The sequence below is a fragment of the Rattus rattus genome, chromosome 9 (assembly GCF_011064425.1).
Source record: "Rattus rattus isolate New Zealand chromosome 9, Rrattus_CSIRO_v1, whole genome shotgun sequence".
NCBI lineage: Eukaryota > Metazoa > Chordata > Mammalia > Rodentia > Muridae > Rattus > Rattus rattus.
Window position 1 is genome coordinate 73,319,430 of NC_046162.1, and position 25,431 is coordinate 73,344,860.

Below are 25,431 nucleotides of genomic sequence, written 5' to 3' on the forward strand. Positions count from 1 at the left end.
GGTCTCTGCATCAGCGCCTGCCTCTGGGTTTCTGGTTACTCTGAACTCCTTCCTTGGCTTTCCTTAGTGAACTGTGACTCCAGAAATGTAAGCCAAATAAACCACTTTTTCCCCAAGTTGCTTTTGGTCATGGTATTAATCACAGCAATATAGTAACCCTAACTAAGATGCCATGAGAACAATTATTTTTCAATCTCATTTTCCTAAGGTTATGAAAAAATTCTATCTTTATTATAGTAGAGTATACAAAGTTGTTTTTCAGCCAGACTGAAAAGCACTCTATGCTTCTATCCACAGATATTTGGAAACCTGGTATTGGCTAGTGACCAAGACAAAGGCAGGTAAGTGGACAAAGTAAGGTGCTGCTTAAAGTTTGACACTTCCTTTGGTGAATCCTGGACTAACTGTTTACTCACAGCTTATACCTGACGGATTTAGACTGTGATTTGGCTATTTGGCCAAAGGGCATCACTGATTTCAGTGAAAAGTTTTGGAAGCTCTCCTTGACAGCAAGACTTTCGGTACAAACCTTGGTAGATTATGCTCAGGTCAGAGCACGAGATTAAGGAATAGCTTCATCTGGAAGTGTCTTAGGGCACCTTGTGCATGTTTACCCTCTCCTTTGCTCTCCAGTACCTTCATACAAGGGTTGAAAGCATTTTCTGGCAAATGTTATGTGTCCTTTCAATGATCTGATTCTATTAGCTCTCCATAGCTTTCTTTTTTTTCTTTTCTTTTTTTTTCGGAGCTGGGGACCGAACCCAGGACCTTGCGCTTGGTAGGCAAGCGCTCTACCACTGAGCTAAATCCCCAACCCTCTCCATAGCTTTCTTAAAGGATCATAACACACTGTAAGAATTCAATGATTGTATCTGGACCACAGTCTCTGCTTAGCAAGTGGTTATTAGCCTTATCAGGTTAATTATGCAAGAAAAATGCCATTTGTTCTTTTAAATCATTTTGATGAACAAAGTGTCCAGACTGTTTTTAAAAAACACATTATGCAATATGAATTTGGTCAATGGCACCCAAGATCTTCTAATGATAAGTATTACAGGGAGACAGTTTGGAAAGATGATGGGGTTGAGAGTACAGGACTAGTAAAGTTAATAGTGTGTCTGCACATTTCTGAAACAAGTGTGTAAGAGTAACTTTTATTCTAATGTAAATGGTGTTTTTATTTCCACGGTTGAAGTATGAGATGAGAGCTGCACCCAAGATGTGCAAACACACGGCTTGGGCTGAGCCCAGAGCATTTCCTTCTGCTCTAACTATCCCTAGACCTAGGCCTGGAAGCTTCTGTCTTCATGCAGTCTCCATCCTGTCTGCTAACCTAGGCCTGGAATGTCTTGGTTTCTGAGACTTGGTTGGTTCAACTCAGCTGTTCTGGCTCAAACTCCTCTCCAAGCTGACTGATTCGAACTGGCTTCTCTTGGGCTTCTGACTGAATTGCTCTGCTTGGCCTTAAACCAACTCTGGCAATTTGTTCTAACCTTCTGGCTTGTTCTTATTCTCTGGCTTCAACTGCCTCTGCTTAATGAACTGAACAGAATTGGATTCAACTCCACTGCACTGATTCAACTGAACTGTACTCACTGAACTGACTCTTGGCTTCCATTCTGCCTCTCCTTACTCTTTTAAGTCACTTCTCTTCCCTGTCTGTCCTTATGTAAGTTGGGCGTATCCTAACTCTGACTCACTCTGTCACTTTGTCTGCCCCTTAACAAGATGCCACTTTCAAGCATGGCTGAACCCTTCTACAACCTAACCTTATCTCCATTACTATGGATTAAAAGTGTGTACTCAGGGCATCTCTACATCCCAGCCAGATTACAAAGATCTTTGGATGTGATCCGTTGCCAAAGCAGCCATGTTACTGGATTAAAATTCTTCTGCACAAGTGAGAAAGCATGAAAATGCTAATGCACAATATCTACTGCTCAGCAAATGACTCAAAGGGCAACTCGGATGAAACAATGAACAGCATTCTGCTGGAACAAATATTACTAAAGGAACAAAGGAGGAGTTGTTAATTTTGCTTTTTTTGGCTACAAATTGAAACATAATCATTGGATAGTGGGCATGACCACGGATACTTGATCTTTATAAGCATTTAACAACGTAAGGTTATGGATATAAAATCAAATAAAAAAAACACCCACAAGATTGAAAGAAAAAAAAAACCCGAAGATTTGACTAAAGGGAGACACGAAATTTTAACTCTTCTGGAGGGAACTGTGATTTCTAGGTAAACAGAAGTCAAGAAACCAAAACAGAGTCACAATTCAACAATTCAGTTCATCTTTGCTACACATCCATTCCAAAAAGATCTAATCAAAGCTTGGTATGGAAAAGGAATGCTAGAAATCATGTACATCACAAATTTTTATCTCAGACTGGAGATATCAAAATTATTGTTTAAAGTAATGCAACAGCGATAGATTATAGTTAGTAGTATGGTTAGACACAACATTTTATACTAATCAATAAAAATTAAAAACATGAAATTTTCTGCAAGTATTTGACAAATCACCACCTCAGACTTGAGGGGTACTGTGACTTTGGGAAGGAAGTTATGAGGCCACAGAGAAGGTTTTCTGTGGTAGATACTTTATCATATGAGGTGACCACATAACATGAAAATACCTAGTAATTTGAAAGTTTTCAGGACTCCAGAGATGACATTTTTATATTTATAATGTTTAAAATGGCATTTCTAGTTTCCTGTTTGTTATAAATAGGATTTGAAGTATTTTGGCATGTTTGCCAGAGGCTGATGCTAGGTGTCTTACTTAGTTGTTTTCCATTTTACTTTTTTTTTTTTTTTTTCAGAGCTGAGGACCGAACCCAGGGCCTTGCGCTTGCTAGGCAAGTGCTCTACCACTGAGCTAAATCCCCAACCCCCCCATTTTACTTTTGAGACAGGATCTCTCACTGATGTATAGCTTAACAATCAGGTCAGACTGACTGGCCAGCAACCCCCAAGGATCCTTCTGTCCCAGTGTCCCCAAAACAAGGATCAAAGGAGAACATCATCATCATCTTTTTTTTTTTTAAATCTTTGTTTACTATTACTTTATTTTTGACTTTTTTTTCATCTTTATTAACTTGAGTATTTCTTATTTACATTTCGATTGTTATTCCCCTTCCCAGTTTCTGGACCAACATCTCCCTAACTCCTCTTCCTCCCCTACTCTATGGGTGTTCCCCTCCTCATCCTCCCCCTATTAGCGCCCTCCCCCCAACAATCACGTTCACTGGGGGTTCAGTCTTGGCAGGACCAAGGGCTTCCCCTTCCACTGGTGCTCTTACTAGGCTATTCATTGCTACCTATGAGGTTGGAGTCCAGGGTCAGTCCATGTATAGTCTTTGGGTAGTGGCTTAGTCCCTGTAAGCTCTGGTGGCTTGGCATTGTTGTACATATGGGGTCTCAAGCCCCTTCAAGCTCTTCCAGTTCTTTCTCTGATTCCTTCAATGGGGGTCCCATTCTCAGTTCAGTGGTTTAATGACGGCATTTGCCTATGTATTTGCTGTATTCTGGCTGTGTCTTTCAGGAGAGATCTACATCCAGTTCCTGTAAGCCTGCCCTTCTTTGCTTCATCCATCTTTTTTTTTTTTTTTTTTTTTTTTTAAATTAACTTGAGTATTTCTTATATACATTTGAGTACTATTCCCTTTCCGGTTTCGGGCAAACATCCCCTCCCCCCTTCCTTCTTTTATGGGTGTTCCCCTCCCCATCCTCCCCTTGCCGCCCCCCCCAACAATCTAGTTCACTGGGGTTCAGTCTTAGCAGGACCCAGGGCTTCCCCTTCCACTGGTGCTCTTACTAGGATATTCATTGCTACCTATGAGGTCAGAGTCCAGGGTCAGTCCATGTATAGTCTTTAGGTAGTGGCTTAGTCCCTGGAAGCTCTGGTTGCTTGGCATTGTTGTACATAGCCCCTTCAAGCTCTTCCAGTTCTTTCTCTGATTCCTTCAACGGGGGTCCTATTCTCAATTCAGTGGTTTGCTGCTGGCATACGTCGCTGTGTTTGCTGTATTCTGGCTGTGTCTCTCGGGAGAGATCTACATCTGGCTCCTGTCGGCCTGCACTTCTTTGCTTCATCCATCTTGTCTAATTGGATGGCTGTATATGTATGGGCCACATGTGAGGCAGGCTCTGAATGGGTGTTCCTTCTGCCTCTGTTATAAACTTTGCCTCCCTATTCCCTACCAAGGGTATTCTTGTTCCCCTTTTAAAGAAGGAGTGAAGCATTCGCATTTTGGTCATCCATCTTGAGGTTCATGTGTTCTGTGCATCTAGGGCAATTCAGGATTTGGGCTAATATTCACTTATCAATGAGTGCATACGATGTGTGTTTTTCTGTGATTGGGTTACCTCACTCAGGATGATATTCTCCAGTTGCATCCATTTGCCTATGAATTTCATGGAGTCATTGTTTTTGACAGCTGAATAATATTCCATTGTGTAGATGTACCACATTTTCTGTATCCATACCTCTGTTGAAGGGAGTCTGGGTTCTTTCCAGCTTCTGGCTATTATAAATAAGGCTGCTATGAACATTGTGGAGCATGTGTCTTTGTTATATGTTGGGGCATCTTTTGGGTATATGCCCAAGAGAGGTATAGCTGGGACCTCAGGTAGTTCAATGTTCAATTTTCTGAGGAACCTCCAGACTGATTTCCAGAATGGTTGTACCAGTCTGCAATCCCACCAACAATGGAGGAGTGTTCCTCTTTCTCCATATCCTCGCCAGCATTTGTTGTCACCTGAGTTTTTGATATTAGCCATTCTCACTGGTGTGAGGTGAAATCTCAGGGTTGTTTTGATTTGCATTTCCATTATGACTAAAGATGTTGGGGTTGGGGATTTAGCTCAGAGGTAGAGCGCTTGCCTAGCCAGCGCAAGGCCCTGGGTTCAGTCCCCAGCTCCGAAAAAAAAGAAGAAAGAAAAAAAAAAAAAAAGAAAAAAGAAAAAAAAAGATGTTGAACATTTCTTTAGGTGTTTCTTAGCCATTCAGCATTTCTCAGCTGTGAATTCTTTGTTTAGCTCTGAACCCCATTTTTTAATAGGGTTATTTGTCTCCCTGCGGTCTAACTTCTTGAGTTCTTTGTATATTTTGGATATAAGCCCTCTATCAGTTGTAGGATTGGTAAAGATCTTTTCCCAATCTGTTGGTTGTCGTTTTGTCCTAACAACAATGTCCTTTGCCTTACAGAAGCTTTGCAGTTTAATGAGATCCCATTTGTCGATTCTTGATCTTAGAGCAGAAGCCATTGGTGTTTTGTTCAGGAAATTTTCTCCAGTGTCCATGTGTTCGAGATGCTTACCCACTTTTTCTTCTATCAGTTTGAGTGTATCTGGTTTGATGTGGAGATCCTTGATCCACTTGGACTTAAGCTTTGTACAGGGTGATAAGCATGGATTAATCTGCATTCTTCTACATGCTGACCCCCAGTTGAACCAGCACCATTTGTTGAAAATGCTATCTTTTTTCCATTTGATGGTTTTGGCTCCTTTGTCAAAAATCAAGTGACCATAGGTGTGTGGGTTCATTTCTGGGTCTTTGATTCTGTTCCATTGGTCTATCTGTCTGTCTCTGTACCAATACCATGCAGTTTTTATCACTATTGCTCTGTAATACTGCTTGAGTTCAGGGATAGTGATTCTCTTGAAGTCCTTTTATTGTTGAGGATAGTTTTAGCTATCCTGGGTTTTTGTTATTCAGATGAATTTGCAAATTGTTCTGTCTAACTCTCTGAAGAATTGGATTGGTATTTTGATGGGGATTGCATTGAATCTGTAGATTGCTTTTGGTAGAATGGCCATTTTTACTATATTAATCCTGCCAATCCATGAGCATGGGAGATCTTTCTATCTTCTGAGATCTTCTTCAATTTCTTTCTTCAGAGGCTTGAAGTTCTTATCATACAGATCTTTCACTTGCTTGGTTAAAGTCACACGGAGGCATTTTATATTATTTGGGACTATTATGAAGGGTGTCATTTCCCTAATTTCTTTCTCGGCTTGTTTCTCTTTTGTGTAGAGGAAGGCTACTGATTTATTTGAGTTAATTTTATACCCAGCCACTTTGCTGAAGGTGTTTATCAGGTTTAGTAGTTCTCTGGTGGAACTTTTGGGATCACTTAAATATACTATCATATCATCTGCAAATAGTGATATTTTGACTTCATCTTTTCCAATCTGTATCCCTTTGATCTCCTTTTGGTGTCTGGTTGCTCTGGCTAGGACTTTGAGAACTATATTGAATAAGTAGGGAGAGAGTGGCAGCCTTGTCTAGTCCCTGATTTTAGTGGGATTGCTTCAAGTTTCTCTCCATTTAGTTTAATGTTAGCAACTGGTTTGCTGTATATGGCTTTTACTATGTTTAGGTATGGGCCTTGAATTCCTATTCTTTCCAGGACTTTTTATCATGAAGGGGTGTTGAATTTTGTCAAATGCTTTCTCAGCATCTAATGAAATGATCATGTGATTTTGTTCTTTCAGTTTGTTTATATAATGGATTATGTTGATGGTTTTCCGTATATTAAAGCATCCCTGCATGCCTGGGAACCTACTTGATCATGGTGGATGATTGTTTTGATGTGCTCTTGGATTGGTTTGCCAGAATTTTATTGAGTATTTTTTGCATCGATATTCATAAGGAAATTGGTCTGAAGTTTCTCTTTCTTTGTTGGGTCTTTGTGTGGTTTAGGTATAAAATGGTGTGGCTTCATAGAAGGAATTCGTAGTGCTCCATCTGTTTCAATTTTGTGGAATAGTTTGGATAGTATTGGTATGAGGTCTTCTATGAAAGTGTGATAGAATTCTGCACTAAACCCGTCTGGACCTGGGCTCTTTTTGGTTGGGAGACCTTTAATGACTGCTTCTATTTCTTTAGGAGTTATGGGGTTGTTTAACTGGTTTATCTGTTCCTGATTTAACTTCGGTACCTGGTATCTGTCTAGGAAATTGTCCATTTCCTGCAGATGTTCAAGTTTTGTTGAATATAGGCTTTTGTAGTAGGATCTGATGATTCTTTGAATTTCCTCTGATTCTGTAGTTATGTCTCCCTTTTCATTTCTGATTTTGTTAATTTGGACACACTCTCTGTGTCCTCTCCTTAGTCTGGCTAAGGGTTTATCTATCTTGTTGATTTTCTCAAAGAACCAACTTTTGGTTCTGTTGATTCTTTCTATGGTCCTTTTTGTTTCTACTTGTTTGATTTCAGCTCTGAGTTTGATTATTTCCTGCCTTCTACTCCTCCTGGGTGTATGTGCTTCTTTTTGTTCTAGAGCTTTTAAGCGTGCTGTCAAGCTGCTGATATATGCTCTCTCCTGTTTTTTTCTGCAGGCACTCAGAGCTATGAGTTTTCCTCTTAGCACAGCTTTCATTGTGTCCCATAAGTTTGGGTATGTTGTACCTTCATTTTCATTAAATTCTAAGCAGTCTTTAATTTCTTCCTTGACCAGGTTATCATTGAGTAGAGCATTGTTCAACTTCCATGTATATGTGGGCGTTCTTCCCTTATTGTTGTTGAAGACCAGCTTTAGCCCGTGGTGGTCTGATAGGACGCATGGGATTATTTCTATCTTTCTGTATCTATTGAGGCCTGTTTTATGACCAATTATATGGTCAATTTTGGAGAAAGTACCATGAGGTGGTGAGAAGAAGGTCTATCCTTTTGTATTAGGATAGAAGGTACTATAAATATCTGTTAAGTCCATTAGGTTCATGACTTCTCTTAGTCTGTCTATGTCTCTGTTTAATTTCTGTTTCCATGATCTGTCCATTGATGAGAGTGGGGTGTTGAAATCTCCTACTATTATTGTGTGAGGTGTAATGTGTGCTTTGAGCTTTAGTACGGTTTCTTTTATGTATGTAGGTGCCCTTGTAGGTGCATAGATATTTAGGATTGAGAGTTCATCTTGGTGGATTTTTCCTTTGATGAATATGAAGTGTCCTTCCTTATCTTTTTTGATGAGTTTTAGTTGAAAATCGATTTTATTCGATATTAGAATGGCTACTCCAATTTGCTTCTTCAGACCATTTGCTTGGAAAGTTGTTTTCCAGCCTTTCACTCTGAAGTAGTGTCTGTCTTTGTCTCTGAGGTGTGTTTCCTATGGGCAGCAGAATGCAGGATCCTCATTGCATATCCTGTTTGTTAATCTATGTCTTTTTATTGGGCAGTTGAGACCATTGATGTTGAGAGATATTAAGGAATAGCGATTGTTGCTTCCTGTTATATTCGTATCTGAATGTGAGATTATGTTTGTATGCTTTTCTTCTCTTTGTTTTGTTGCCAAGACAATTAGTTTCTTGCTTTTTCTAGGGTGTAGCTTGCCTCCTTATGTTGGGCTTTACCATTTATTATCCTTTATAGGGCTGGATTTGTAGAAAGATATTGTGTAAATTTGGTTTTGTCATGGAATATCTTGGTTTCTCCATCTATGTTAATTGAGAGTTTTGCTGGATACAGTAACCTGGGCTGGCATTTGTGTTCTCTTAGGGTCTGTGTGACATCTGTCCAGGATCTTCTGGCTTTCATAGTCTCTGGTGAGAAGTCTGGTGTAATTCTTTTTTTTTTTTTTCTTTTTTCTTTTTTTCTTTTTTTTTTTTTTCGGAGCTGGGGACCGAACCCAGGGCCTTGCGGTTGCTAGGCAAGCGCTCTACCACTGAGCTAAATCCCCAACCCCCTGGTGTAATTCTTATAGGTCTGCCTTCATACGTCACTTGACCTTTTCCCTTAATGCTTTTAATATTCTTTCTTTGTCTTGTGCATTTGGTGTTTTGACTATTATGTGACAGGAGGAGTTTCTTTTCTGGTCCAATCTATTTGGAGTTCTGTAGGTTTCTTGTATGTTTATGGGCATCTCTTTCTTTAGGTTAGGGAAGTTCTCTTCTATGATTTTGTTGAAGATATTTACAGGTCCTTTGAGTTGGGAGTCTTCATTCTCTTCTATACCTATTATCCTTAGGTTTGATCTTCTCATTGAGTCCTGGATTTCCTGTATGTTTTGGACCAGTAGCTTTTTCTGTTTTACATTATCTTTGAGAGTTGTGTCAATGATTTCTATGGAATCTTCTGCTCCTGAGATTCTTTCTTCTATCTCTTGTATTCTGTTGGTGATGCTTGTATCTACGGCTCCCTGTCTCTTCCTTTGGTTTTCTATATCCAGGGTTGTTTCCCTTTGTGCTTTCTTTATTGCTTCTATTTCCATTTTTTAATTCCTTCACCTGTTTGATTGTGTTTTCCTGGAATTCTTTCAGGGATTTTTGTGATTCCTCTCTATAGGCTTCTACTTGTTTATTTATGTTTTTCTCCGTTTCTCTAAGGGAGTTCTTTATGTCTTTCTTGAAGTCCTCCATCATCATGATCAAATGTGATTTCAAATTTAGATCTTGCTTTTCTGGTGTGTTTGGGATATTCAGTGTTTGCTTTGGTGGGAGAATTGGGCTCCGCTGATGCCATGTAGTCTTGGTTTCTGTTGCTTGGGTTACTGTGCTTGCCTCTCGCCATCAGGTTGTATCTGGTGTTACCTTGTTCTGCTATTTCTGACAGTGGCTAGACCGTCCTATAGGCCTGTGTGTCAGGAGTGTTGTAGACCTGTTTTCTTTCAGCCAGTTATGGGAACAGAGTGTTTTGATTTCAGGCGTGTAGTCTTTCCTGTCTACTGGTCTTCAGCTGTTCGTGTGGGCCTATGTCCTGAGTCTACCATGCTGGTTGCTTGGAGCAGAAAAGTAGGTATTACCTGTGGTCCCGCAGCTGAAGTGGCTCCTGGGGGGCTGCTTTTAAGCTCTCTGTGAGAATGGCAAACAGGAGGGCCTGCGCCACCTTTTCCCGGGGCCCCCATGCACTGGGGTCCCAGATGGCGTTAGGTGTTTTCCTCTGGAGTCAGAAATGTGAGCAGAGTGTAGTCTCTTCTGGCTTCCCAGGCATGTCTGCTCCTCTGAAGGTTTAGCTCTCCCTTCCACAGGATTTGGGCGCAGGGAGCTTTTGATCAGGTCCCTTCAGATCTGGGCAGTGTCTGGACTGCAGGGGACCTGCAGCTTGAGTGCCCCTATCTTCCGGTCCCAGAGGCCCTATACAGTTTCCTCTTGGGCCAGGGATGTGGGCAGGGGTGGGCAGTATTGGTGGTCTCTCCCGCTCTGCAGTCTCAGGAGTGTCCACCTGTCCGGGCAGTGAGCTCTCTCTCCCACGGGGTTTGGGAGTAGGGAACTGTGGGCCGGGATTAGTGAGGCTGGGGCTCCAGCTCCATCATCATCTTCTTATAAGAGTACCAGAGTGGAACTTACATTCTTGTGCGCGCATGGAAAGTTCTTTGTCAATAGAGATATCTTCCCATGTCTTCTTTATAATTTTTGATATTTTTGGACGTATTTCCTTAATTTTTTTTAGATTTTTAATTATTAGAATATATGAATGGAATTTATTCTTGTCTTAATGTTATAAAACTTTGTTCTATGCAGTTTACCTACTTGGTATCTGTTTTGAGTAAATGAATCCATGTATTTATGTGTGTTCTGTAAAGAGCAGAGATAGACACATTGCCATAGCATTCATATTAGCTACAACAAATAAGAGTTTGATTGAGTAATCTCTAAAAGAAAACCAACACGGTAAATATTTTGTTAATCACCCTCATATTTCTTGGTGTCTTGAGTGTTTGTTGTTTCTTTACAAGACTGCATGCATTCCTGCCCCAGCACTGTTGTCTCTGGCTTTGGGGCTGCACTGCTCCAGCTCTGCTATCAAGCCGTTACACGTTTTGTTTCTAGTGCCTCATTTTTCTTTATTCCCCTGGTCCTCCTTGCAACCCAGGGGTTTGCTGTGTAGCCTTTGCTTGCCTGGACAATGTAATCTTCCTGCTTCACCTTTCTGAATGCTGGGATTTTTAGGTATTTAATGCTTGTTTACTTTTTTCCTATAAAAGTTTCTTATTAATATTTGGACAAAATATTTAAAAATACTTGCTTATAGTACAAGTATTTTGTTTTCTATGCTGCTAAAATTCTTCTCCTTCTCCTTCTACTTAACGTTTTAATTGTAGTTCTCATGTACATATGTCTGCAGAACCCCCAGTTCCTAAGCACACTACTAAGGACCAATCCTATTGTATTCTTCATCTGAAGGATGCAGGATCTTTTTATCTGGTTTTAAGAGATGCAAGCCCAACTCAGTTATGACAGACTAAAAGGAATGTTCACTCATGCTCAAAGGAATGAATCCTGAAGCAATTACTCTATCTTCTGAATTAATCATAGTTTTGAAGAAATTCTCATTTTTCTTTTTCTCTTCACACACTCAAAAAAAAAAGATGATATAGAAATTTAAATCTTTTCTTAAAATAGGATGTACTGGAACACGACACAGGAACACATCATGTATTGCAAATGTCTTCTTGAATATTACAAAATATGTAGCTTCCAGCTTTTTCATTTCTGTGAACTCCTTTGTCAGTTATTGTTTTCTAAGCTTCTGCATCAGAATCGGGTCTTGATGGTGCTGGCAGGATGCTGCAACCTGCAGTCTGCACTGTCAGTGAAGGAGTCATGAGTGCATCACCCAATAGAAAACTCGCTCTGTTTAAACTTTAGCAATGACATCTCAGTGTGAACCTGCAGAGATTCGTGTTTACTGTTCCACGTCTGGAGTCTTGTCAGGGCTGTCTGTTGTCCAGGTCTTTCTGTATCATAGCTGGCTCAAGGTGATGTCTCTCTTATGTCCATTTTTATACTACCTCTTCATTCTATGTAGTGGTGGCTCTAGACTATGACACTTCATTGTTTGGTTGTCAGGCAAAAGAGAAATGCACAGAAAACCCACTTACATTTAGGAATGAAGCCCAACATTGTTTAGTAAGGAGACACTGTGTTCTTGGAGAATAAACATAGCTTTACACTGCTGTTCTTGTCGGTATAGAATGCACCTCAGACTATTTGTTAAAATATTCTTAATAACCTAGTTATTAAAGGAAATGCATTCAAAAACCATACTTTACCATACATACTTCCCTCCTCTCTTGTCCTCCATCTCTTCTCCCAGTGGGCCTCTTTCTGCAACTCAGATATTCTTCACCCTAACTTCATGGTTTAGGGATTTTGTTTTGGTTTGTTTTTTTGAGATAGGGTGTAGCTCTGGCTGTCCTGGAACTCATCATGTAAAGCATGTTGGCTTTGAACTTACAAGCCTTACTGACTCCTGAGTACTAGAATTAAAGGCATGCATCGCCATGCCCAGCAATTTCATGTATTCTTAAAACAAAAATTTAGATTTAATATATGAGAAAAATATTAGTTTTAGTGTAGCTCATTTAATATACCAATCTCTAAGTCCCTATTTTACTGTAAATGACAGCATTTCATTTTTCTTTACAGCTGTGTAAAACTCGTGTATATAAGCATCATCTTTTCCTTATTCATCTGTTGATAGTCACTCGTAGCATCATGTGGCTACTGTGACTAGTACAGAATATGGAGAATCCCTACTGCATGCTGCCCTAGACTCGTTTAGCTGTATACTCACAAGAGATACAGAGGAACACATAACAGGTTTTTCTGAGGGGCAGGTGGGTCTATATGTATATTCATATACCATATATTCTCAATCTATTTTCCACATATTTTTCTCCAATTAGTTTCAAAGTTTCAGGCCTCATATTAAGGTCAATGATCTTTGATTTTGCATGGTGCAAGAAAAAGGAATTTAGTTTTATTCTTATTTTTTGAGGCCATTCTCTCACTGAATGTGGAATTCCCACTTCATCTAAGTTGGCTTGCTAGCAAGTCCCTGGGGCCTGCCTCCCACTTTGGTCAGAGTGTGTACTGTCACACCTGCCTTTCAACAAACCAGGGTGCTGGAGACCTGGTACTTTACCCATCTTCTCAGCCACAACTTCTGTGTGTGGGGATGGAAGTAGGTCTCTTATTGGCCCAGAAATTACTATGAAGGCTAGGCTGGCAAGCTAAGGAAACACCAGGGATCCCCTTACTTCAGGTTTCCCAGCATTGGGATTACATGCACACACATGAAGCCTGCTTTTGTTTTTAAAATGTGAATTCTCTTGATCAAACTCCGGTCCTTGTAAACACTTTACTGACTGAGCCATCTCTTCCTGTTTGACTTCCTGAAATTTGTATCTCCAACATTCTTATTTGCTGTTTTTTCCACTTTCCCTTCAATTCTTTTTTGCTAATTTCCCACCAAGTAAGTCTGCTGTCCTAGTCTTCAGCTGACTTTGTTTCATTCCGTTGTTTCTTTTAATCTTCTTTGAGGTTACTGATTATTTTTTTTATTTTATTTTTTTTTAACTTGAGTATTTCTTATTTACATTTCGAGTGTTATTCCCTTTCCCGGTTTATGGGCCAACATCCCCCTAATCCCTCCCCCTCCTCTTCTTTATTGGTGTTCCCCTCCCCTTCCTCCCCCCATTGCCACCCTCCCCCCAACAATCACGTTCAGTCTTAGCAGGACCCAGGGCTTCCCCTTACACTGATGATCTTACTAGGACATTCAATGCTACCTATGAGGTCAGAGTCCAGGGTCAGTCCATGTATAGTCTTTAGGTAGTGGCTTAGTCCCTGGAAGCTCTGGTTGCTTGGCATTGTCGTTCATATGGGGGTCTCGAGCCCCTTCAAGCTCTTCCAGTTCTTTCTCTGATTCCTTCAACGGGGGTCCTGTTCTCAGTTCAGTGGTTTGCTGCTGGCATTCGCCTCTGTATTTGTTGTATTCTTGCTGTGTCTCTCAGGAGAGATCTACATGCGGTTCCTGTCTGCTTGCACTTCTTTGCTTCATCCATCTTGTCTAATTGGGTGGCTGTATATGTATGGGCCACATGTGGGGCAGGCTCTGAATGGGTGTTCCTTCTGTCTCTGTTTTAATCTTTGCCTCTCTATTCCCTGCCAAGGGTATTCTTATTCCCCTTTTAAAGAAGGAGTGAAGCATTCACATTTTGATCATCCGTCTTGAGTTTCATGTGTTCTAGGCATCTAGGGTAATTCAAGCATTTGGGCTAATAGCCACTTATCAATGAGTGCATACAATGTGTGTTTCTCTGTGATTGGGTTACCTCACTCAGGATGATATTTTCCAGTTCCAACCATTTGCCTATGAATTTCATAAAGTCATTGTTTTTGATAGCTGAGTAATATTCCATTGTGTAGATGTACCACATTTTCTGTATCCATTCCTCTGATGAAGGGCATCTGGGTTCTTTCCAGCTTCTTGCTATTATAAATAAGGCTGCTATGAACATAGTGGAGCACGTGTCTTTTTTATATGTTGGGGCATCTTTTGGGTATATGCCCAAGAGAGGTATAGCTGGGTCCTCAGGCAGTTCAATGTCCAATTTTCTGAGGAACCTCCAGACTGATTTCCAGAATGGTTGTACCAGTCTGCAATCCCACCAACAATGGAGGAGTGTTCCTCTTTCTCCACATCCTCGCCAGCATTTGCTGTCCCCTGAGTTTTTGATCTTAGCCATTCTCACTGGTGTGAGGTGAAATCTCAGGGTTGTTTTGATTTGCATTTCCCTTGTGACTAAAGATGTTGAACATTTCTTTAGGTGTTTCTCAGCCATTCGGCATTTCTCAGCTGTGAATTCTTTGTTTAGCTCTGAACCCCATTTTTTAATAGGGTTATTTGTCTCCCTGGGTCTAACTTCTTGAGTTCTTTGTATATTTTTGATATAAGGCCTCTATCTGTTGTAGGATTGGTAAAGATCTTTCCCCAATCTGTTGGTTGCCGTTTTGTCCTAACCACAGTGTCCTTTGCCTTACAGAAGCTTTGTAGTTTTATGAGATCCCATTTGTCCATTCTTGATCTTAGAGCAGAAGCCATTGGTGTTTTGTTCAGGGAATTTTTTCCAGTGCCCATGTGTTCAAGATGCTGCCCTAGTTTTTCTTCTATTAGTTTGAGTGTATCTGGTTTGATGTGGAGATCCTTGATCCACTTGGACTTAAGCTTTGTACAGGGTGATAAGCATGGATCGATCTGCATTCTTCTACATGTTGACCCCCAGTTGAACCAGCACCATTTGCTGAAAATGCTATCTTTTTTCCATTGGATGGTTTTGGCTCCTTTGTCAAAAATCAAGTGCCCATAGGTGTGTGGGTTCATTTCTGGGTCTTCGATTCTGTTCCATTGGTCTATCTGTCTGTCTCTGTACCAAACCATGCAGTTTTTATCACTATTGCTCTGTAATACTGCTTGAGTTCAGGGATAGTGATTTCCCCTGAAGTCCTTTTATTGTTGAGGATAGTTTTAGCTATCCTGGGTTTTTTGTTATTCCAGATGAATTTGCAAATTGTTCTGTCTAACTCTTTGAAGAAATGGATTGGTATTTTGATGGGGATTGCATTGAATCTGTAGATCGCTTTTGGTAAAATGGCCATTTTTACTATATTAATCCTGCCAAGCCATGAGCATGGGAGATCTTTCCATCTTCTGAGGTCTTCTTCAGTTTCTTTCTTCAGAGGCTTGAAGTTCTTATTGTAGAGATCTTTTACTTGCTTGGTTAAAGTCACACGGAGGCATTTTATATTATTTGGGTCTATTATGAAGGGTGTCGTTTCCCTAATTTCTTTCTCGGCTTGTTTCTCTTTTGTGTAGAGGAAGGCTACTGATTTATTTGAGTTAATTTTATACCCAGCCACTTTGCTGAAGTTGTTTATCAGCTTTAGTAGTTCTCTGGTGGAACTTTTGGGATCACTTAAATATACTATCATATCATCTGCAAATAGTGATATTTTGACTTCTTCTTTTCCGATCTGTATCCCCTTGACCTCCTTTTGTTGTCTGATTGCTCTGGCTAGGACTTCAAGAACTATATTGAATAAGTAGGGAGAGAGTGGGCAACCTTGTCTAGTCCCTGATTTTAGTGGGATTGCTTCAAGTTTCTCTCCATTTAGTTTAATGTTAGCAACTGGTTTGCTGTATATGGCTTTTACTATGTTTAGGTATGGGCCTTGAATTCCTATTCTTTCCAGGACTTTTATCATGAAGGGGTGTTGAATTTTGTCAAATGCTTTCTCAGCATCTAATGAAATGATCATGTGGTTTTGTTCTTTCAGTTTGTTTATATAATGGATCACGTTGATGGTTTTCCGTATATTAAACCATCCTGCATGCCTGGGATGAAGCCTACTTGATCATGGTGGATGATTGTTTTGATGTGCTCTTGGATTCGGTTTGCCAGAATTTTATTGAGTATTTTTGCATCGATATTCATAAGGGAAATTGGTCTGAAGTTCTCTTTCTTTGTTGGGTCTTTGTGTGGTTTAGGTATAAGAGTAATTGTGGCTTCATAGAAGGAATTGGTAGTGCTCCATCTGTTTCAATTTTGTGGAATAGTTTGGATAGTATTGGTATGAGGTCTTCTATGAAAGTGTGATAGAATTCTGCACTAAACCCGTCTGGACCTGGGCTCTTTTTGGTTGGGAGACCTTTAATGACTGCTTCTATTTCTTTAGGAGTTATGGGGTTGTTTAACTGGTTTATCTGTTCCTGATTTAACTTCGGTACCTGGTATCTGTCTAGGAAATTGTCCATTTTCTGCAGATTTTCAAGTTTTGTTGAATATAGGCTTTTGTAGTAGGATCTGATGTTTTTTTGAATTTCCTCTGAGTCTGTAGTTATGTCTCCCTTTTCATTTCTGATTTTGTTAATTTGGACACACTCTCTGTGTCCTCTCCTTAGTCTGGCTAAGGGTTTATCTATCTTGTTGATTTTCTCAAAGAACCAACTTTTGGTTCTGTTGATTCTTTCTATGGTCCTTTTTGTTTCTACTTGGTTACTGATTATTTTTAAGTTGAAACTTCTCAATTCTTTGGCATTTTAACCGCTTAAACATTTTTAGATTCCATTTTTAAAGGGTTACAAACTTCAGAAGTGAGGTTGCCTTGCCTTTTCAGGTTTCTCTTGTTTCTGTTGCACTGATTTGCATGAATGTTCTTTTGCTATTGTCTGGGGTCTTTGTAGTGAGCATCTTTTGCCTGAGGACCCCAAACTACTCAAAGGGCAAAACAGGCTGCTACAATGGCAGCACCATCCAAACAAATCAGAGATAGAAAACAAATTTAAAAAATAAAGACAACTACTACACCATGAATGACCATAGAAAAGTGGAAGAAATAATGTAGCATAAATTATGAATTAAAAACATAGTAAAACAAAATAATAAATATGAGAGGAGGCAAAAAGAAAGGAATGTAAACAAAGGAAGATTAATTCAAGAAATAAAATGTACTTACAAAATAAAAATAGTTAAATAAAGGTAAGAAGATTCTAAAGATAAAAAGTTTCTAAAATATAAAGCAAAAATAGTATTTAAATATAGTAATAAGAAAAACAAAGAACAAAGACTTGGAAAGGCATCTTCCTGGATGTTCCACTATTGGAATTCTCTGGGTATGTGCTGGGTTCCAGCTGCGGTCTGCTAGAGTAGAGTTCCTCTCTGTTCCCACTGACTGTAAACCTCCCCATAGGTGCAGACTCAGTGACTACTGGACCTAGGCTCAGATCTTCACAGTAATGCACGGCACACAGGATTCTTTGCTTGCCCCAACAGCACATTGGTCTAATGTTCCAACTCATAAGCGACATTAAAAACCTACTCTACTTTATTAAGGGCAGAAAACAGGATATCTTGTTGATAAAAAAAACTAGATCTGGGGGCTGGAGAGGTGGCTCAGTGGTTAAGAGCACTGACTACTCTTCCAGAGGACCTGAGTTCAATTCCCAGGAGCCATCTGTAATGGGATCTGATGCCCTCTTCAGATGTGTCTGAAGAAAGCAACATTGTACTTACATACATAAAATAAATAAGTAAATCTTAAAAAAAAAAAAAAAAAAGGAAAACCAGATCAGAAGGGATGTTCAAACCTCATCAAACGACTGATACACACTTGAAACAAAACAGAACCTAAGACAACTCAAATTACAGATCTTCAGCCTTAATTCAGCTTTAATCTCCGTTCTCTGCTTTACAATACTCTACTCCACCAGTAAAGAATTAACTTTTCTGGACAAGAACTGTTAGTAGGAATGAAATATGGGAATTTTCAGAAACCAGTGTATAGAATGTTTTATATCTTATCAAGTAAGCCCTGAAAAAAAGTTTCTCATTTTGTTGACCATTATCACTTCAGCAGTTTAAAACTGGACAAGTTTATATACATATCTCAAAATATAATTTTCGAAATTTTACACTTGTATAATTATTTTTAAAAGGAATAAAATATACAAAATGATTATTATAAAAAGCTTACCAATGATGCCACTGTCTCTGCTTTCTAGGGTGGAGGTGGGGCTAGTGACAGCCCCATAGCTACAGTCTTTGGCAGTTGCATTTGTACTGACTGGTGGGAGCGTAGAACAGGGGCTGCTGGCTGGTGGAGAGGCAGTGCTGCTTGTCAAGGTGGAGCAGGGACTTATTCGCTGGGTGATTGCTGAGGTCTGAAAATAAAGTCAGTACAAAACAAGAAACTGATAAGCTGTTAAAATGTATCTCAAGGCCAAATAGTAATGTGATTAGAAACAAAAATCAACAAATGATCACCACTTGGCCTTTACAACTGTTACATTGGCTTTGTTTTTGCTTTCCAGGATAAAAGGCCCCATGTTCTACACCGAAGTTAAAACTTAACAAGAACAGAGACCTGTGGCTAGTTTTCCTGCTTAAGAAATTACCAATGACTTTATATTTCCAGTCTTTAACAGAATTTTGTTTTAAGTACAAGTGCTATTTCTAATCATTGAAACTCTTCAGAAAGCTTGGAATTTTGTCTTGTTAAATATTTTCTTTGGTTAGAAAAAGAATACCTTTGTACTTGAGAAGAAATAAAAAAACGTTCTTAATGAAAAGAAGGGTCTTTTTGATACATAGGCCATGAGTGCAGATAATAATACCTTATTCTATAAATTCTTTTAATGACACAGATTAAATGTTTATTTAACACAAAAAGAATATCTTATAAAAAGTTATTATGTGAAAAGATAAATTTATATCTTGAATAATTCTTATGCCTGAGATGACAAGCTTTCTAGGTTTCTTGTCAGATGAGAACTGAACTTCACATATAAAGGAAGATGACCTAGAACCACTGTCTTCTTGCCTCCGCCTCCGCCTCCGCCTCCCAGGCTCTCCTATTACATGAGTGCTCTGTTATGCCAGTTTTCTTGGGTACAGTTTTTAAATATGAAAAAATTAAAAATTAACAAGAAGGATTGATGGTAATATATTCTGGTTTGTCCAACTAATGAGAGAGCATGTGTCTTCCTTCAGCCCTTCCTAGCCAAATAAATCACTGATGTAGTGGGGAAAGGTGCTTTTCCATCAGTTACTAAAGTAATTTTATCCTTAAAAAGTCACAGTGATCAAACAGAAAATTACTTGAAGAAGCACTAATGATAAATTTAACATGTTTAAATATTAAATTTTTAAAAATTTATTTACAATCAGCCGTTGCCACCACCTCCCAGTCCTCCCTCCTCACCCTGTCCCTGAGAGGATGCCTTTCAACTTCTTTACATATAGTTTCCATCGACAGTCTCTCTGCTGAAACAGAATCTACATTTAATGACGAGAATGTGTTGATCATTAGCTAAGAATATTAAAGTCTTCAACTAATTCAATAAGGATTTCTGGATGAAATCCCTCATGTTTAATTATCTATGCTCAATCTGTGTTGGATTTTAATTTCTGTACTATATGTGATTGTAAAAGATACATTTGACTTAAACAAAAGTAACAGTCTGATTAAGTTATAACTGAATAAATCCTTTAAATCATGTTAATAATACAAAGAATTGATTTTTTTCTTACAATGAAATAAGCCCTCAAAATGTATAAGGTAAAATTCTTCTACTATATAGTATTTCTCCAGAGAAAAGACCAGTTTCAATTTCTTTGTTGAATATCTAATGGCCAAGAAATGTTCAACATCCTTAGTCATCAGGGTAATGCAAATCAAAACCTGAGATTTCATCTCACACCAGTCAGAATTGCTAAGATCAAAAACTCAGGTGACAGCGGATGCTGGCAAGGATGTGGAGAAAGAGGAATACTTCTCCATTGTTGGTGGTATTGCAAGCTGGTACAACCACTCTGGAAATCAGTCTGGCGGTTCCTCAGAAAACTGAACATAGTACTACCTGAGGACCCAGCTATACCCAAAAGATGCCCCAACATATAACAAGGACACATGCTCCACTATGTTCACAGCAGTCTTATTTATAATAGTCAAAAGCTGGAAACAACCCAGATGTTCCACAACAGAGGAATAGAAACAGAAAATGTGATAGATTTATACAATGAAGTACTACTCAACTATTAAAAACAATGACTTTATGAAATTCATAGGCAAATGATGAAACTAGAAAATATCATCCTGAGTGAGGTAACCCAATCACAAAAGAACACACATGATGTGCACTCACTGATAAGTGGATATTAGCCCAAAGGCTTGGAATACCCAAGATACAATTCAAAGACCACATGAAGCTCAAGAAGAAGATCGAAGTGTGGATGCTTCAGTTCTTCTTAGAAGGGGGAACAAAATACTCAAGGGAGAAAATATGAAGACAAAGTATGGAGCAGAGACTGAAGGAAAGGCCATCCAGAGACTGCCCCACCTGGGGATCCAGCCCATATACAGACAGGAAACTCAGACACTACTGTGGATGCCAAGAAGTGCATGCTGACAGGAGTCTGATATAGCTATCTCCTGAGAGGCTCTGCCAGAGCCTGACAAATACAGAGGCAGATGTTTGCAGCCAACCATTGGACTGAGAACGGGTCCTCAATGGAGGAGTTAAAGAAAGGACTGAAGGAGCTGAAGGGATTTGCAACCCCATAGGAAGAACAACAATATCAACCAACCATAGTTCCCAGGGACTAAACCACCACCCAAAGAGTACATGGAGGAACCCATGGCTCCAGCAGCATATGTAGCAGAGGATGGCTTTGTTGGACATCAATGGGAGGAGAAGCCCTTGGTCTTGCTAAGTCTTGACTCCTCTCCCTCCCCCCCAATGTAGGGGAATGACAGAGTGGGGAGGCAGAACGGTGGAAGGGGTGGGGGAGCACCCTCATAGAAGCAGGGGGAGAGAGGATGGGACAGGGGGTTTCCAGAGGGGAAACCAGGAAACAGGATAACATTTGAAATGTAAATAAATAAAATATCCAGTAAAAAAAGAAAAAAAGAAATGTGAGAGCAGGGGCTAGGAGCTGGCTCAGCAAGCACAGGCTCTGCTGCCCAGCCTGTTGGCCAGAGTTTGACTCCTGCCCAGCCTGATGGCCAGAGTTTGATTCCTGGAACCCACGCAGTAAAAAAGAGGAAAAAACCGATTCCCACAAGTTGTCCTCTGACCTCCACATATATGCCATGGTATTATGCCATACATCCACAAATAAATACATATAACAATAATATAAAATGAAATTATCAAACTATGAAGGCAATGAAATAATTTCCCTAATCGCATCCTTGCATATTTTACATACTAATTATCCTGCATGTTACTGTCACTGTTTATTTCCATGGCACTTTCAGCTTTTCAAGTATTAGCATCAGAATAATCCTGTCAGTTTGTCACCCTTCTTTTCTTTCTTTCTTGGTGGGGGAGATAAAAAAATTAATCTAGGGCCTTTTATTTGCTGAGCAAGCACTCTATCATAAGTTCCCCAGCCTCCTGCTTTAGAGTTTTATTTGGAGACATGGCCTTACAAGTTTATTTAAAAGTAAGGCACAGTCTGCATACTTGTGACCTGACTTGAAGTCACAGTGACATGAAGAATCTCAAAACCGAGATGAGAAATTTTATCATCTTTGAAGAAATGTAACTTTGTAGACAAAAAAGTGCTTGAGTATAAGAACGGGGAGGGTGTTATGACAGTGGTCTTTATTAGGACAGTCACTTGCTACCACCACATAAATTATCAGGAAATGAAAAGGATTTGAAAGTTTGTGCAGCAGTAAAGCACTTGCCTAGCAAGCACAAGGCCCAGGTTTGGGTTCCGGCATATGGGCAGTAGGTCAGGCCATCTCCCTAGGCCGGAGTACAGTATTTCACTATAAGGCACCAAACTGTTTAGGTTTCCTTCTACTATTGGTAAAGACTATGACTAAAAGCAACTTGGGAAGGAATGTGTTTATTTCTCCCTACAGTTACCTTGAGCTATATCCTATAACTTAATTAGTTTTCACTGTAACAATTTAAATTTTTTTCTAATTTCCTGGATTCAAAGCTGTTGAGAAGTATACTATTTAATAATTTAGCATTGTGTATGTTTACCTTTCAACTGTCATCTTATAAGTTATTTTATAATCAATTCTACTGCGGTAAAAATAATTGGTAGTTTTTTAAACTGGTTAATATCTCCTCTAGTCTCAGTAGTTCATTAATCTGGCAATAATCCACATATACTTAGAATAGTGTATACTCTAATTTTTCAGTTCAGTGTCAATCCCTTAGTTCTGTCATCTGGGTAGCTTGTTACTTAATCATTTACTATTTTTTTGATTTTTACACATATAAAATAGAAACAAGAAAGTAACTATGAAAAATTAAATTATATTCTAAGCCTCAAAATGAATTCTAACAATTGATTTTATTCCTTTCAGAATGAGCACATACCCACACACCATGCCAACTTTCGTTCCTGCTGTAAAATGCTCATTCTCATTGTATCACCAAGTTGATACTGCATGGCTTACCTGATTTTCATCCTGTACCTCCATGCTGTATTGGTCACCTGGTTGTACTTCTGTGACTTTCTCTCCAAGGAGGAAACCCAGACGAGTCATGAGTGTGTTTGCTGCCTCATCTACAGATGGAGGTGGGCCAAGTTCCTGTTCAACATCACCTGGAGCAAGAAGACAGCAAACATGAATCTTAAAAACAAAATGGTTCAGTTCTATTACTGTTCTTATATTTAGTTTGTTTTTTTCTTTAGTTTTCACATTCTAAATTTAAAATTATAATGTTATAGTCTATCAGCTGATTTTTTTTAAACTTCTGTGTGGGTGCATGTGCGTATGCTCCTGTGTGAAAGGCAAAGGCAAGCCTCAGGTGTTTTTCCTCAGGAGCATTCTACCTTGTTTTTGAGATGGGGTACTTGAACTGCTGGTACTTGAACTCACTGGTACTTGAACTGCTGCCTAGCCAGGGCTGGGCAGTTAGATCTACCTGTCTCCACCTCCCTGGCACTCGGATTATAATCAGTCATGTACTGCCATGCCAGGTTTTTATGTGGGTATGAGACTGAACTTGGGGTACTGTGTACAGGGCAAGCATTTTAATAACTGTGTCATCTCCTCAACCATTGATTTATTCCCACATTTAAAGGTTTTAATTTTCATACACAACCTACTGAGATTATTCTCAATTTATTTACAGGAACTACTTGAATTTAAATGTTTTTGTAGCATCTGAACAGAAAAAGGCTCCTGATTTTGACCAGTAGCTTTCATGCACAGCCTCACTCTTGCGGTCTACATTTTAGCCACAGTAGATACTTTACTGTAGTTCCTGACATTGTTTTGCTTTTTAAACAGTTGTGCAAATTCTCCTTTTATATTCTAAGGTAATTTCAACTTTGCTGAGGTTTCAAAATAGTATAAAGAACCTTTTTTCCCCCTTAACCATATAAAACTTACAGATTTCTGCTCACCCCACCCCCTCAAGGCTATGTGCACTTCCTGCAAACACATTTTCTTGATAACTCACAGGCCAGCACAGAAATCAGGATCCTAACCCTTCACATTACTATGACCTTAACCCCAGGCTGAAGCCACGCTTGAATCTCGGCTTGGTGGCACACTCTAGAGCAGAAGGAGCCATTTCAGGCTTACACAACTCAGTTATCAGTTCAATTTTAAAAATCTGAGCCTTTCCAACTTGGGCCCGGCAGAATGGCTCCTGCAAAGAAGGGTGGCGAAAAGAAGAAGGGCCGTTCTGCCATCAATGAGGTGGTGACCCGAGAATACACCATCAACATTCACAAGCGCATCCATGGAGTGGGCTTCAAGAAGCGTGCTCCTCGGGCACTCAAAGAAATCCGGAAATTTGCCATGAAGGAGATGGGAACTCCAGATGTGCGCATAGACACCAGGCTCAATAAAGCCGTCTGAGCCAAAGGAATAAGGAATGTTCCATACCGCATCCGAGTACGTTTGTCCAGAAAGCGTAATGAGGATGAGGATTCACCAAACAAGCTCTACACACTGGTAACTTACGTGCCTGTTACCACATTCAAAAATCTACAGATGGTCAATGTGGATGAGAACTAACTGCTGAATGTCAAATAAAGTTACAGAACTGCCAAAAAATAAAAAAAAATCTGAAACAGTTCTTTAGTGTTGGTAGTCATGATAAGGCATATAGTCTACTTTTAGTACAATGTTTCTTAATTTACCTTCCAATTCAATCCAGGTTATGCATTTTTGGGCAGAAATATCAAAAAAGTATTGCCGTGTTACTTGGATCACTTGGTTATGCCAATGTCTAACCAGGTTTTTCTATTTTAAAACTATTCTGTCCCACTTTGCATTTAATAAGTATTCTGATGGAAAAACTGAATTTACATAAAATGTTCCATTTCTTAGTATATTTTTGTGGTGAAAAATCTGGAATTTCCTTTAGACTGTATTTAGGTGCTATTTCATTGTCATTTACGGTGTTGTGTGGACACAGTCACTATCCACTTTTAGAACTTTTCATTGTCCCCATGAAATACAGTTCCACTAAACAGTGATGTCCTCCCCCTTTCTCCACCCCCAGTGACTGTCATTCTGCCTGCTTCCTTGGTGTAGTTGACGATCCTAGGCACCTGTTTCAACAGATTCATACAGTAGTTTGATCTTTGGGGTCTGGTGTACACAATTAGCATAATGGGTTCAAAGTTCTTCATTCAGCAACATATATCAGAATGTCATTCCTTTTTAATGGAATAGTATTTCATCCATTCATTCATTCATTCATTGGCATCTGAGCAGTTGTTTCTAGCTTTTTGCTACTGTGAATAATTCTTATGAACAGTAGTGTATAAATAAATACTTGTCTAACTCTTATTCAATGAATGTTTGCTATTTTGAGTATTAATATTTCCTGTTAAATTAATTACTATCATTGTTCTCAGTGACTTTTCTCCATTTACCCAACTATATCATTAATTCCTATCTTACACAATGGGTCATAATTAGTTATTGTCAGTATTTATTTAGTTCACACTGTCTTAGACTTAGCTAGGGTAAACGACAGCGCTTGGGGCCTTTTAACCTATTCTTGGCATGCTTTGGGCAGTTCTAGGCACACATTTAAGACTCATTTAGGATTCTCTCAGTCCCAGCTATGGATTTAGACGTCTCTTCAGAAGCTTTTTTCTTCTTAGAGATAAAAGGCATTTACATCAAGAGCTACACACTATAGG

The 25,431-nt window shown here is 39.3% G+C and overlaps 1 protein-coding gene and 1 pseudogene across 7 annotated transcripts in view; one reads left to right on the forward strand and one right to left on the reverse strand.

Annotated features, from left to right (window-relative positions):
• Positions 1 to 25,431, reverse strand: part of Tanc2 (tetratricopeptide repeat, ankyrin repeat and coiled-coil containing 2) — a 325,356-nt gene that overhangs the window by 137,177 nt on the left and 162,748 nt on the right. For all 7 annotated transcript variants that reach the window (XM_032914256.1, XM_032914255.1, XM_032914254.1 and 4 more), the window contains 2 exons: positions 22,718 to 22,866; positions 18,269 to 18,455 (listed from right to left, as the gene is read on the reverse strand). In XM_032914256.1, coding sequence (XP_032770147.1) covers positions 18,269 to 18,455; positions 22,718 to 22,866 — 336 coding nt within the window. The remainder of the gene's footprint in view (positions 1 to 18,268; positions 18,456 to 22,717; positions 22,867 to 25,431) is intronic.
• LOC116910413 lies at positions 23,897 to 24,292 on the forward strand (annotated as a pseudogene).